The sequence below is a fragment of the Austrofundulus limnaeus genome, unplaced genomic scaffold, assembly GCF_001266775.1.
Source record: "Austrofundulus limnaeus strain Quisiro unplaced genomic scaffold, Austrofundulus_limnaeus-1.0 Scaffold466, whole genome shotgun sequence".
NCBI lineage: Eukaryota > Metazoa > Chordata > Actinopteri > Cyprinodontiformes > Rivulidae > Austrofundulus > Austrofundulus limnaeus.
Genome location: NW_013952868.1, coordinates 14,197 through 29,085, shown reverse-complemented (window position 1 = coordinate 29,085; position 14,889 = coordinate 14,197). Strand labels below are relative to the sequence as shown.

Below are 14,889 nucleotides of genomic sequence, written 5' to 3'. Positions count from 1 at the left end.
ATCATCGTTTATTAAACTAATTGGTGCATTTAGTGTTTATTTATAGGTTCTTTTATTTATTTCTGCTTTTGTTTTTAATTGTCAGCTTCAGTGTTCCARACTGCTCGTGTGTGACTGCAATGACCGGAGCTGAAAGGGCTTGCCTTTAAGAAGGGTCAAGTCTGAGACCAGTTGCTGATTTTAGCCTGTTGCATGGAGACTGCAATCCAGGTAATGCATCAGCCAATGGCAGGAAGCCAGAGGCAGAGAGCCATCAAGGTTGGTGCAGCTGATGGATGGGAGTGCAGCACCAGCTCCTGCCAGCCATCCACACGGTAATAAATCACGTGTTTACTGCCGGCTGTGGCTCTTTGCACTCGCCAACGTTTGTTCTGATGTCAGCAGCTCATTAACATATCTAATCAGACCCCAGCAACCTGCGTTAGAGGTGAGAGACTGAAGTAATCATTTCATCTCCATAAACATATTTTACATCAAACGTAAAAAAAAAAAAAAAAAAACCCTTGGGATTTATAAACTAGTTTATGGAGTTAAGTTCACACTAAAAACTTGGCTTGCTTATCAATAACATTTTATTTAAAGTGATCCTTTTTTTACGGTGACACACGTGTTCTACGACGCTTCGTCAGATGTTAGACGGCAGCAAATTTAACTCCTGATGAAGCATTTACAGGAAAGTTCATCACACAAAAGTCACGCACAGTAAAAGTGCATGAAGTTAACAGAAGCAGATGACAAATTTTTGGCAAGCCTGGTGTCCAGCTAATATTTACAGTTATGACCTTATTTGAAGTTAACCAATTTAGCAACAAACGACAGGTTTCCTTTTGAATACACCGCATCCAAGCAAACATTTGTATACATATGCAAACATTTTTATAAACTCATCTTCTGCATGAAAGAAACCCCAAACAAGTTGTCATGAAATGCATTTACAATAAAAAAACAATATTACCCAATCTATTTTTCCATTGATCATCATTCAGTAAATTCAGGGTCATCAACAGTAAAAAAAATAAAAATAAAAAAACTGGCCACATGATCCACAGAAATGTATTTTAAAACACCCTGGTGTAAAAATGGTCCCTATGGATTAGACTAGAAAATAGATCAACCAATACTATCCTTTGTACAAAAGGCAATAAATCAATTATGGTAATAAAAATAAGAGTATACAGTAAATATATATTTCATATTTTTATTATTTACAAGTAAATGATGCAGTGTGCTGTGGTGCACCACATCTCTCTGGAGCATTTTCTATGGATTTGGTCCAAAAAACAAAAAAAAAAAACCTTTGTTTTCTAGAAAGAATAAAATGACCTTGAAGAGAGACGAAACAAAAGCTGACCCAATCTTTGTCATTCGCTTTGGTTCTCCTGACCAAAACTGGGAATGCCCAAAAGAAAGAGAGAAAAGTTCGTCTACCTTTTTTTTCTCTCCCAGACACTGCAACAAACTTTCACCCTTGTTAATTCAAAGTGCCCCGCAAATCATTAGTGCCGCGGCTGCAATCAGCAGTCCATATGATCCAACAAGTTCTGCAGTGTCTCTGAGCTCGTCTCACAGAGGGTAAGTGTTCTTTAGCTTCATCTCTGGGAATGTGGGGGACAGGTCCGACCCCATGAGGCAGGGAGCAGAGGAAATGTCCCTGTGTGAACGTAAATGAGGTCTCAACGTTTCTTAATGGCTGCCCCATTGGAGTGAGGGGGCAGCTTTGGCAGGCAGGGCTCCTCTGCTCCTGCATCGTGGGAGAAGACAGAGTCCTCACCGGAGGAGCAGGTAGAGCTCCGGGTTTCAGGGTAGCTTGGAGAATATTGGTCCAGAGGCACAGAGAGCTCTAAATATTCCTGTAAGAAAAAAAAGATAAAAAATCAACAGTGTCCTGTAGGATCTGCTGATCTCCTGCTTTACTGTGAAGACAGACTGACCTGGTTGGATGTCATGGCGAGACATCGATCCAGGTCTTCTACCAGCTGCTTGAATGTGGGTCTCTGAGAGGGAACAGCATGCCAGCAGTCCCTCATCATCATATACCTGCACAGATCATAAGGTTTAAAAACAAAGACCCAGAAAAATAAATGATCAACTCTCTTGTTATAAGAATCCTAAACTCTGAGAAGTGGTCAAAAAGACATTCAGTTTCAGAAGGTGGGTAACAAACAAAACTGGACAGTCTGTTCTGTTCCAGCTGGAGCTCACTTAAAGCTGCTGAGCATTTAAATTCACTGATCATCACACAAACACTGTCAGGAAACTTTATTGTGTTGCTAAGCACCTGGAGTTTGTCTGGAACACAACAGCAGGCTAAAGTAAATATTGATGCCAACTGTTTGGACTGAGGATGAGGCACAGTGTGACCAAGTCAGATGTGATATTAAGTGTTATATACTGAATGAAATGGTTATATCTTCTAATGTTTTCTCTTAAACAAAGGTTGAATTCAGAGTGAAAATGTTCATATTAACTTAATGACACCAGATACAAACATGATGTGAATGTTCTATGAAACTGTTCAGTCTGCAGTGTTTCCTTACAGCTGGTGAGTGCATGTTGAAGGTTTGTCCATTCGGTGTCCCTCCTTTAGCAGCTTGAACAACTCCTCCACTGGGACACCCGGGTACGGAGAGCCTCCCAGAGTGAAAATCTCCCAAAGCAAAACCCCGAACGACCAGCTGAAGACAAGAAGAGCGGGGTGTCTTGATTATAACATCTGTGTTTCCTACATGCCACGGTGGATGAATTGGTCAGGTGGCACGAGGTACTCACACATCACTTTGGTGTGTGTATATCCGGTCAAACAGAGCCTCAGGAGCCATCCACTTGACAGGTAGACGACCCTGTGAGAAACACACGTGTAGTTATTCTGTATGAAACATTTACACACAGTTTTACAACACTCACGTTGGTGGTCTTCTTGTAGTAGTCAATGTGGTGGATATCTCTCGCCAGGCCGAAGTCGGCTATTTTCATSACATTGTCCTCTGTTACCAGAACGTTACGAGCAGCCAGGTCTCTGTGGATGCACTGAACAAGACAAACAACATGTTGAAAAGGCTGAACCCAAACAGAAATGAACTGAACCCATCAAATACTCAGAATCTAAAAGGTGAACTGCTCAGATATTTGTCTGTCGGCCATGCTCTGCAGCTACCTTTTTGGAAGCCAAATACTCCATGCCTCGAGCAACTTGGTAAGCACAGGACACCAGGTCTTTCATGGACATGTTCTCCACAGGAACCTGGTCTGGGTTGTAACAGTACTCCATGCCTGGGGGGCGCCGAGCTCGCAGGTACTCCCTCAGGTTGCCCTTGGATGCATATTCAACTATGACGTACAGAGGACCTAGAACAAATTAAAACAAAAAGGAATCAATTTTAATAAGTGTAGGTTTATGCTTCATGCTGCTGCAATATGGGTCAGCATTTAATAAAGAGACTACGGAGCAGAGAGAATTGCTATGCACAAAACACAAAACTGAACACAAACCCTGCATTTACAGCTGAAAAGTAAAGGTTTATTTTGCAGCTGGCTCAGTTTGAGAACTAGTTCTGAACTGGAGCCATTTCTCAACCACAGAGCTATGTTAGCCCAGGACTTTCAACTTATTTTCCAAKATCCTCCCTGGAGGGTGTTCTAACTTTGTAGAGGATCATAGCTGAAAAAAGGAGTGCAATTTAAAATGGCTGCTGCATTTGCGACAGGCCAATGCAACACCTTCTGGCTTTTTACAATGATATTTTGTAAACCCAGCTACAAATAGGATTTATCCTCAGTTTGATGCAGGTATAAATGTCAGCTGGTCATATGACAGCACCTATACACCTATGAGTTTGGAGTGGTTGGAAACCGTGAACGCTGATCCGTGTTCACYATTATAAAAGTTTTAGATATCAAAACTACAGGCAGGTATAATAATAAATAAAATATATCTACTGGCAGATGTTAAAATAAACATTTAGGAATTAATCTGTTGTGCAAACAATCACAGCAGAATTAAAAGATGTTGCTGCAGGTATGTACACCATACAGTTGTATGTTTTTAAGTCAGGATGTTTGGAGAAAAGGACAGCAGCTGTGGTTGATTCAAGCTGTGAGCTCTGATACTGGTGTCAGAATCATTTATGCACGCTTTCCTACACATCTTCCAAAGTGAGGCTCACAGCAGCTCTCTTGTCTGGAGTGTGTGTGTGTGTGTGTGTGTGTGTGTGTTGGTCTCAGACAACCGGAGCAGGTCAGTGTTAGGCCCCTGCTCTTCTTATCCTACCATCCTGTGTGCAGGCTCCCAGCAGATTAATGATGTTCTTGTGCTTCCCAATGATCTTCATCATTTCCATCTCTGAAATCAAGTCTGACAGGTCTTTCTCTGTGGCGTCAGCTGTAAGGCAGGAAAATCAGGGTAATTAGTCAATTAATCCATACTCTGTGGCTGGAAAAAAAAAGGCTTCATGYTTATGACTTTGCAAAATGTAAACATCAACACTGCAGCTGTTTAAAAACAGGCTGGTGTTTGTTGTCTGTGCAGTGCACCCTGGGGACAAACACTTAAAGTAGAGACAATAAATGCTACTTTGCTCCATCATCACTCCCCTAAGCAGTTTAATGAACACCGTTTTATACGGGATGTCAAGGGTTCTCATAAATTTTTACTCCACTCTACCATTTGCACAATGGCAGGAATCCAGCAGAGGAAACTGTTCAAAGCTTTTATTGTCCCTAAAACCTGGACATGGAGCTTCCGTTGAAGCTGTTTCTGTACGCTGAAGACTTTCCTCCCTGCTAGTTACTTATTAACAAACTCATCTCAGACTCGGTTCACACAACACGTTTTTTTTTTAAATAAAACTGCATCTTTTCTGCCACAGTTTGGACGTTGTGTACAAGACAACGGTCCTCATTTTTTGAACCCTGATCTCAGAGTGACGGTTTTCTGAGGGAAACCCCCAGGAGGGTGTGAAATACTCCACAGGTGTGAAATCGCACAAGCATGCTACAGGCTTTTTTTTGCACTTAGAGCAGCAACAATAAAAGGCAGAGAGCAGTGTTTTTTGTGTTTTTAGCATGTAGGGGCAAAAACAACATCTTGAGACTGAAGGAACATTACTATATTCAACAGTTTGCATGAAACTGATCATGCTGACACTGCAAGTGGCTGAGGGGAAAAAACAAACATGTTTTTTTTATCCCTCTTTTTCTGTGCAAGTTTACCAAACACAACACACCTGATCTTACAACACCCTCACTCTGCACGAGTTTGAGTCAAAATACAATCATTTTAACCAGAAGGTACAAAAATCCTGGCAACCCTACATGGCATGGAAACTACAGCAGATCTATGCAACAATGATAACACACCGTTTTGTAATAATAAACATTGAAAAAAAAAAAAAAACACTAAAGTTTCCAGAGACCATTTGCATGTAAACAGAGCCTCAAGCAATAGTTCCAGCATCATTACTGGCAAGTTTATTATACCCTAACTTCAGAAAACAATAAAAACTTTTTTACTTACGTTTTAACATTTTTACTGCAACCTTGGTCACACGGTTTGGTTTCTCTTTGTCCAGACCCACTGCCTCCCCCATCACCACCTGACCGAAGCAGCCTTCTCCCAGTGGCTTTCCTAAAACAAGTCTGTGAGCAGGAGAGCACACGTCAGTGGAGTCACTCAAATGGAAAACTTACGCAGTTTTTTCCTCAATCATTACAGAACATATTTCAGTCCTCTGGATATCCTTTTTCAGATATAAGAAAATGACGAATAAGCAAAATTTGACCAGCTACATTATTTATTTACCTAAAAGATCACAAAATGGCTCAAGTGTCGAGCCTTTAAAAAGGTCTCAGTTTGCCTTCAGTGTTTCACAACTTCAACAATTCAAATTAAATCTAACGAATATAGCATACTGCTAGCATTTTAAAGCAATAACATATGTAGACATGACAAARGCCTACTGCCTTCCATTTTAGTTTTTCCTTCTAGTTTACATTTTTCTCTTTTAAATTGTGATGAAAGAAGTTAACGACAACAGAAGTAATACTGCATCAACATCTAAACAACTGTATAACCTGTAGTGTTATTTTAAGCAGGAAGTGCTGGTTTCCTTTTGGAAGACTGTATAAAAGTTTGTCTTGTGTAGACTGTAAGCCGAACACAGACGCATACGAGTTATGTTATATCGTCTTAAATTTTTAACATACTTGTCTCTGGGCAGCTCCCAACGAGGATCCTGAGGTAGTTCATACTCAGATACTCCAGAAAGCATCGGAGTTCCACTGGAGGACAGGCGGGAAGGACGGACCAGCATCACTCCTGAGTGGATGGAAGAGCTCGAGTCCACAGAAACCTGAGGTAAGTAACAGTGACATTACTCCTCTCACAGTGGAACTGTCACCAGTCGCAGAGGTTTAGTTAACTTGAAGCCCTCTCAAGTGAAAATGTAATTACGTGCTTGCTGTACTTCTAGAAAATTCACTTATGTCAACTTCAGACACAACTACTGTGGTGTGGTTTAGTCTATGTTCTCTTCAAATACTCAAACTTACCCAATGTCAAAGACCATCAACATTTAATAAACCTGCAAACTGTGCAAATACATTCAGACAACAACAAGGTTTGTTGTTGAAATATGCCCAAACCAAAAATAGAATGTGTTATGAAAAAGCTTTGCATCTTTAAAAATGGAAACAAATGACAGAAGAAAGTGCAAGTATAAAGGTGGCAAACCCCCTATCTACTTTCTGTTACCTGTCTGCGCAGGGGGATGCTTTTGGCCAGCTTGTGGACAGCCAGCTGACTGTTGAAGTCCCCCTTCTTTGAGGACGAGCGCATCTTGACCATTATAGCAATAGCAACCATGGTGACGATGATGAAGAAGCCCACACAGTAGATGACCACCTCCAAGTAGGTGGCGCTGGCTGGCGGGTATGGTGTGGCAGCTAAATGAGGGGGGCAGGGTGAGGCAGGGTAAGCTGTCTTGAAGTAATTATATAAACACATCCAAGTACACAACCAAGCTCTCAGCAACACAAACCCAATGTCCCCCTTCACACACAGTCACAAACAATGTCTAAAGGCCAGAGTCTTCCACTCGTCTATGACTGAAATGCTTGTCTTAGTAAAGAACCAGCTTATAAAAATAGTTTCATGTGTCAAGGATCTGGCTTTTAGACAGACCATCAATACATCACACAGTTTTATTGCTCAAATATTTAACAGATACTGGTAGGCCCAAGCATCATACCAAAAGAGGCTCAGTGCTACAGTTTTACAGTTTAACTCAATCCATTCAAAAATGAATGATTTTATCCCTTTTTTGTGTATTTTTGTTGTTGTTGCAACATCATCTTACATACTGTATTGCASAGAAAAACATTACTTATAAATATATAAAGTCTAAATTCAGGTCATGTTTTTTTCCTCCCACTTAGTGAAAACACCGACATTTATTCAAATCTGTTGGAGTGGTGCAACGCTTCAGAAAAACAATTTGTTTAGAATACACTTTGGTTTGAGAGGCAGATTTGTGCAGAGGAGCCACATCTCAGGTACTGATGCTAATTATGACTTTCCCTTTTTTGAGACTTCCCTTTAAAACTAAATGAAGTAAAACAAATACAGATGTGGTAGAAAGTTGAAGTGTCTTATTTTAGTGGTTTGTCATGAAACTAAAATGTTAATTATAAATGCTACACAAATACATTCATTTCTGTGAGTTTATTCTCAATAAATACCTCAGTTCAAAGTACTATCTTAGTTTGAATGTATAATTTTCTACATATATTCTTGGTTTAATTACAATAAACATTCAGTTGCGGCACTGTATATCAATGGTAAATGAACTGACACGGTCTGCTGCTCTATGTAAATGACAGAGTGCTTTAAACCACTTGTGCTAGAAGGACTCCATGTTGCATCTCAAACCAAGTGTACAACCCAAAGCGTACARCTCTAACCAACAACATGTGCAACACAAGTGAGTTACACTTGTGTGAAAAGGCTGACTGACAAGCAGCTTGATAATTGAAGAAATGTCCATTCCAGTATCCTCAGGAATGAGACACATCCACTGCAGAGAGCCAATTATCAAAGCCAGCCACTGTGCTCACAGCAGGAAATGACATCAGGGATACATGTCATTTGTAGCGCTTGTCAAAGAAAATCAGCCTTATACAATTTAAATGCAATCACCCTTTAAAGAGAGGAGAAGAAGAGACAGTTCAAAGTGAAATCTGATCAGAGCTGCCAAACAACCCTTGTAGAAATTTAAGCTACCTGGCTGAGAACATTACATGATTTTATTTTTTTAAAGTTCCAGATAGCTTTTGGGCTGTTTGGCATTTGCTGATGTTATAGTAGAAACAGCAGAGCATGCCTCCTACTTTAATCCATCTTGAGAATTAAGATGGAGTTGGAGTCATGCTGAGCTCAGAGACAGGGGAGAGTTTTAGTACTTTTAATGCGCCCTGGCTTCCTCTCACATTTGTCACCAGAAAATGAAGTCTGAAAATACTTTTTTTCTGGTAATTGAGGATAGCCAGGCTTGTATTGGTAAAAGGGAAATTTTGAAAATGTAGAGAGAGACAGAACCACTGATACCTTCCAAAACGGTCAACCATGCAGAGTGATGAGAATACCCGATAGAATTGCCCGCCAAGCAGGTATACTCCCCAGCGTCATCAAAAGACACATTTCTCAGTTGAAGAACTTCCATTTCCTTGTCCGTGGTGTTAAGGCCAGCAGTCTAGAAAATACAGGAAGTAGACCAAACAAGGCCCAAGAGGGAAATGGGACCATGAGCAAAGAATTCTGAAAGAAAAGGAGGATGGAGGAGCGTTCTCCTCCTCAGTCCAACACCATCTGCCCAAAAAGTAAAACACCAAAAGATCCTACAAAGGACTCTGTCAGGAAGAGCCCTTCAGTATCTGTTAGTGGAAAAACATGGTCAGGTTGAGTCTGTGCTGCTGAACTTCACGTTGGGTAACACCATCACCACATAAAATACCTCAGTCTCATCTCTACATGCAAGAGATGGGCATGGAAAACTCCACAGCAGAACAGGTCACACTCACACTCACACTCAAACATGAGCTCTACACAAATAGCAGGTGTGTAAAACYCTATTTGAAGATAAGAACCAGAAAAAGAAGGGAAAAAAAGAGTTTGTGAGCCATGTACAGATGACTTTGATGTGCAAGGAAGCAAGAGTAATAGAAGATGGCAGGAGAGGCCCTTATTAGGAGGGCAAGGCACAGGCATGGGGCAGGAATGAGAATGGATCCAACATAAACCTGAGACTAAACACTTTCAACTGTTCTGCTGGGAATTTTCCATAGCGTCATTTACAGTCAGGAGCTCTGAGGAGAGAGGAAGGCGAAACGGAGGGAGGGAGGGAGGAGAGAAACAGCTGAGGTTGTCTCCGGTTATAAGACTTTAGTATTTCCAGGTGGTCCTAGAACCGCTTCCTTTGTGTCGTCCCTGTACTGCTGCGTGGTGGTTACCTGAGGGGTCATATTTGATGACAGTCAGCCAGGCTGACTGATTGGCCTCTCCTATATAATTGGACACTTTACAAATATACTCTCCGCTCTCCTCCTCAGTCACATTGTAGAGGGTGAGCACCTGAGCGTCGGAGCTATTCACCCCTGAATGCTAGATATAAAAACAAGTCAAAGTGCAGGACAGGAAAACAAAAACAGCAGACGATGCAAGACCTTCAATGAGTTTGAGAGGTTGAAAACAATGTAATTATAAAACTATCTTTACAGGACAATAAACAAAAAACTGAAATAGCACTTAAAAAACAAGCATACATTCTTTCATACTAAAATTAGCTGTTTCCAAAAAGCATCACTAAAACTGTAAAAAGAAATGAACACTCAGCTCCTACCTTCAGGACTCGAACGTAGGGTAAACCATCAGGTCCAACACGGCTGCCATTAATTTCTATGTGTTTCAGCCACTGAATGTGAGGCTGAGGGTCACTAAACACCTTGCACTCAAACTCCACATCGTTGCCTACCACTACTGTGCGATTCGCTGGCAGGCCAGCCTGAAGGATTGGCCTGTGGGGAGAACGCTCTGCACAACAGAAAGAAGCAGAAATGTTAGTTGTTATTTATGGAAAACAGTGAAGATTCAACACTAAAGACCAACAAATGTGCAACATTTGAAAAGTGCACAAGACTGACTGAATACCCCCTGAATAAAACAGACTGAAGCTGGAGAGTGGACGTGGCCAGGGCTGATGGCAAACAATGTTCACTGAATTATGTGAGTTTATATAGTGCAATTTCAAAAAAACAATGTTTTAGATGAATACATTAAATTCCTATGTTTTAGCTCCTAGGGAGTATCTTTAGAGCTAGTTGAAGTAGATGTGTAAACATTAGCAACACAAGAAGAGATCACTGTAAATTTAGGCTCCAGTAGTGTTATTCTGATGACTGAAGTAAGCCTACAGCCCCCCAAAAATCTGGAATAATGTCAACTGTGCAAGCTGTTTGTGACAGTGACATCCTTCAGCACTTAGTAAGCACTTGTAATCATAKTTTCCTCCTACTAAAAACACTCTGTGCTCAACAGGCTCGAGACCTCAACTTGGAACAGGGAAAGCCCAGGGYARGGCAGGATGGAGGAAGTGGGACTGWTTTATAAGACCAACAGCACAAGATCGAGTCGGAGGGCAGGCCCAAGAGGAGTAATTACATCTCTCCTCTATGCAGGCCCAACACCCAAACAAGTTGATCAAAACTGTGACAAAAAGGCACCAATGCTGTAACTTTGTGCTGCTGGAATCACATTTGTTCTTTAARCTGATGTGTTACTTTCAGATATTTTACACAACTAATTCACCATAAAACCAAAGAAAAAATGAGGATTTTTTGGAAAGGAATGTACAGTTATTGTGATTATCTTTAACTCTTACCAACTACATCCAGTTGGTAGGTGTGATTAATGCTGCCATACTGGTTTTCCACCACACAGGTATAGTTTCCCTTATCAGAGGGTACTACAGATTCCATGATGATGGTCCACACATGGTCACGAACCTAAATGCATGAGGACAAAATAAGCARCAGGACAACAGTTTACTGTGTGAGAAAGATTAAAGGGGCTGTTATTAAAAAAATCACCACAATAAACACACTAAACCCATCAGCTCTAAAAAGTTTCAACAGATCTTTCACTAATCAAACAAAAACTGCTMAAAGAAAATGGTACACGTTTTAAACGTACGTGCCCCAACCCGTCTTATTAGCACCAACTAGGGTCTGGCTCCTTTTTTTCCAAGACATGTTATAATTTTTCTTCTATAAATCTGCCAAGACCGGCAGTGTGTGATTAGCCAGCAAACCTCTAAGGCAATGGTAACATCAAACATGCATACACACAGGCCGAGCCATACAGTCTCCCTCATTTAGCTAAAATACGTGATGAGGAACTCCAGCTGCCTGCTGCCAGATGTGCTGTGCTTGGCTTCATATACATGTGGTCTACATTACTCCATCACTCCTGCACATCTCCGTTCAGACGATATGAACAATAGAGGCCCCGTCATAAAAGCAAAAGCGTGGGAGGGATGGTGGACGTCTTTTAGACGTTCACGAGATCTTTGCACCTTGACTGAAAATAAACTAAAAAAAAAATCTGCAGCCAGACGGTTACATGTGCTGCCTGGCTTGGTGGAGGGTTTAGGGGAGATAAGGGCAGCTAAGAGGAAACTCCTAAATGTGTCCCAGGTGCAGAAGGAGATGGTTGGGAAAGGCTAAGCACAGGACCGGATTAACCAACACCTTGATGGGAACAGCAGACGTGCAGAAGAGGGTTGATTTCTTTTTTAGACCCAGAGCACGCATCCCACACCTGTGAGCAAACTGCTGTATGAATGTACTGAATGTAGCTTTTAACAAAAGGACATAATATCCTTGCTCAGTTAATCTTGTGGATGAATTATGTTCTAGTGCTTTTTAAACCATAAAATGAATAACAAATCTGTCCATAAAGAAATTAAAGATCTGCACAGTTCTTAAAGGCAGATCATTGAGGGAACGTCAAAGATCAGGATGGTGTWTACAGTACAGAGTCAAACAACTGAACCCTCACACCCCAAACCTGACGCTTCTGTTAAGTAAACCCAGAGGCTGGAGTGAGCGATCTTATCCATTTATAACTAACAGACTTACTAACACCTATGAATACAGGCTGTCAGTAAACAAAGACACAAACAGTAATCACATGTTACAGAAGGTATCATGGTAAATTCACTACTGCGTGGATGTAATTACAGAGCCAGCGATCAGTGACACCTGGAATGAGGGCAGTCAGTGTTTTTCTTCACTCAAACAGGTGGCTAGAATTGCCCACCTACAGGTATAACTGTGGCACAGCATTCCTTCTGGTGGCATWGGGTTTCAACTAGCATTGTTTCTCAGGTCAACTGTGAAACTTGCCTCCCCTTTTCAATTGCAGAGAGCATTTTTAACTCAAGGGGAGAGGGCTGTGATCTACTGTGGAGATGAGGTTACAAACACATCCTTAGTGGTAGCCAAGCAGCTGGGGTTGATCTAATTAAAGAAAATGTTTTTGGTAGTAATAAAAAGACCAAAATAAAACATTATTATTAACCTTGAAGCCTCCGATGCGGTGGTCTCTCTTGAACTCCTTCCCATTCTTGAACCACTTTAGAACAGGAGTTGGGTTGCCACTGGCCTGGCATCGAAACTTCACTGTCTTACTGGCTGGAACAGCGTGAAGCTGCTTCAACATTTTTTCCGGATGAGCCCATTGTGGAGCCATTGCTAATAATAAAACAATATAGACAGGTTTTTTTCATAAACAAATTTTAACATTTTCATTTGCACAAATAAAATCAAGTGGATGGCAGCACTTAATGTTCTGAAAAATTATATTTAAAATGTTCATGTATAAAAAGGGAAAAACCTGGCATCAATAAACAAACAAACCAACAAACAAACAGTAATACCGGACAACATAAACAGTTTCTACTAAAATTAGGTAAACAAAGAAGAATGCTCACAAACAACAGGATTGGAAATGCAGCTGTAAATAATCTCAACTTTCAATGTTTTTACAAGAATGTTTGTGAAATTCAAACTCAGCTTGCTTTTAAAATAAAGGCCACATTTGCTGCTACAGAGTTTCATTTTAGTTTTGTTTGAGCTCTTTGTCTGTGGTCCACCTGATTCTGCTGCAGATATGATGGGAGAACAAGGACCACCCAAATTTAGATGTAAATTTTATTTTTCTGATTATAATAATAATAATAATAATAATAATAATAATAATAATATGATGTTCCACAAGTAATTTAATTGATGGGATAATCAGGTAATGAGTAGATTATGTAAAAGTAGGTAAAACCTAAAGCTAAGTCTAAGCTGGACCTCTAGCTTAATTTAACTATGATCATTAAAAAGTGTTTTTTATAATTATAGTCTAAGGCAGTGGTCCTCAGTCCTGGTCCTCGAAGGCGACCATCCTGCACGTTTTAAGTGCTCCCCTGCTCTTCAGCCTGTCTTCAAGTTCATACTGAAGCCTGTTAATCACTTGTTTATTCAAATCAGGAGTGATAAAGTGGAGAAACATCTAAAACATGCAGGACCTCAAGGACCAGGACAGAGGACTAATGGTCCAAGGGTTTGGCAGTATTAGATAAGGTGTTTTTTTTTACATTTTAAATAAACTGAGGAAACTGGAGCTGTCAGCTAAGTAGTGATGTGTAAATTTCATTGAGAGATAAGTCAGTGAACAAACTCAAGGTCGTCATGGTTTTCATGCTTGGCAGCTGCTGGATCCTTTGTTGGCTGAGCGGGAAGTAGCAGGAGATGAAAAAGCCCAAGTATCTTAATTACACTATAGACAAATTGGGGGACATCCAAGGTTAACCATGATTAGTCATGGCAGAGACATTAATCATGTGAACACTGTCACTGAGGCCTTAAAGATCCTCTGATTCACAGTGAAATCATACATCCAGTAGTGACCCACACACATACAAGGCAGGCCTATAATTATAGAGCTCCAAAATCACTGAGCGTTTGTAACATTTACTCAGAAACCTCACTTTTGGTGAGTCAATAAATCACAATTCGCAGCTGCAGCATTGGTAACGTGTAGAGATGTGATCACTCACGCATCAGCTTTTGACTGGCCAACTGTTTGTTTTCTTCTGATGAAGACTCCTCTTCATCATCATCGTCCTCAGATGAAGCCAAGGTATCAACTAACAAGCAAAAATGCCTTGTAAATATTTCAAATTCTTAAAAGTTAAAAAAACTGTTAAGACTACACAGACATACATTCAAAGAAAAGAAATTGTATGCAAACTGAGCGAAACACGAGGTTTTTTTATATATTCATTTGTTGGTTGGAAGAGCTTAATGAACCATTTTATTTTATTTTTTTATAAAAGCTTGTGAATTTAAAAAATACAGTCAGTAAAATCAAACCTAAATTTCACAGTTACAGTGTAACTCATTTTCTCACTCTGTTTCTAAAACAAGTCAACTACACAACACCAAAAAAAATAAAAGTTCTACAGTTTATAACGAAAAGGTGAACAATGTTTCCTTAAAGGGGCAATATTACAGCTGTGTCCAAAACGACAGGCCGGGTCCTCCGGAGGACCCAGACTACCCTGTCGAGGTGGGCCGGGTCCTTGGTAGACCGGAAAAAAAGTGCCTGTGAATTTGGACGGTCTAGCCTCCCCTCCACCCCGGCGTACGTCATGTCACCTAGCAACCATGACTACGCTAAACAGAAGCAAAAAATAGATCAAAATTTTTAAAATATCAATATATTAGCATTATTAATATCACAAAACAATAAAATTAACTTAAAGGTAACATTTGAAGAACTAATTGACC

The 14,889-nt window shown here is 40.4% G+C and overlaps 1 protein-coding gene across 4 annotated transcripts in view; it reads right to left on the bottom strand.

The window, feature by feature from the left end:
- Positions 1-554: 554 nt before the first annotated feature.
- fgfr1a (fibroblast growth factor receptor 1a) overlaps positions 555-14,889 on the bottom strand; it is a gene marked incomplete at its 5' end in the record, with an annotated part of 26,308 nt that continues 11,973 nt past the window's right edge. The window contains 15 exon segments of one of the 4 annotated variants that reach the window (XM_014025299.1): positions 555-1,850; positions 1,932-2,037; positions 2,538-2,675; positions 2,770-2,840; positions 2,905-3,027; positions 3,155-3,345; positions 4,268-4,378; positions 5,513-5,634; positions 6,202-6,347; positions 6,743-6,939; positions 9,502-9,652; positions 9,891-10,081; positions 10,929-11,052; positions 12,629-12,801; positions 14,157-14,246. In XM_014025299.1, coding sequence (XP_013880753.1) covers positions 1,674-1,850; positions 1,932-2,037; positions 2,538-2,675; positions 2,770-2,840; positions 2,905-3,027; positions 3,155-3,345; positions 4,268-4,378; positions 5,513-5,634; positions 6,202-6,347; positions 6,743-6,939; positions 9,502-9,652; positions 9,891-10,081; positions 10,929-11,052; positions 12,629-12,801; positions 14,157-14,246 — 2,111 coding nt within the window. In that variant the 3' untranslated portion in view covers positions 555-1,673. 4 annotated transcript variants of the gene reach the window in all.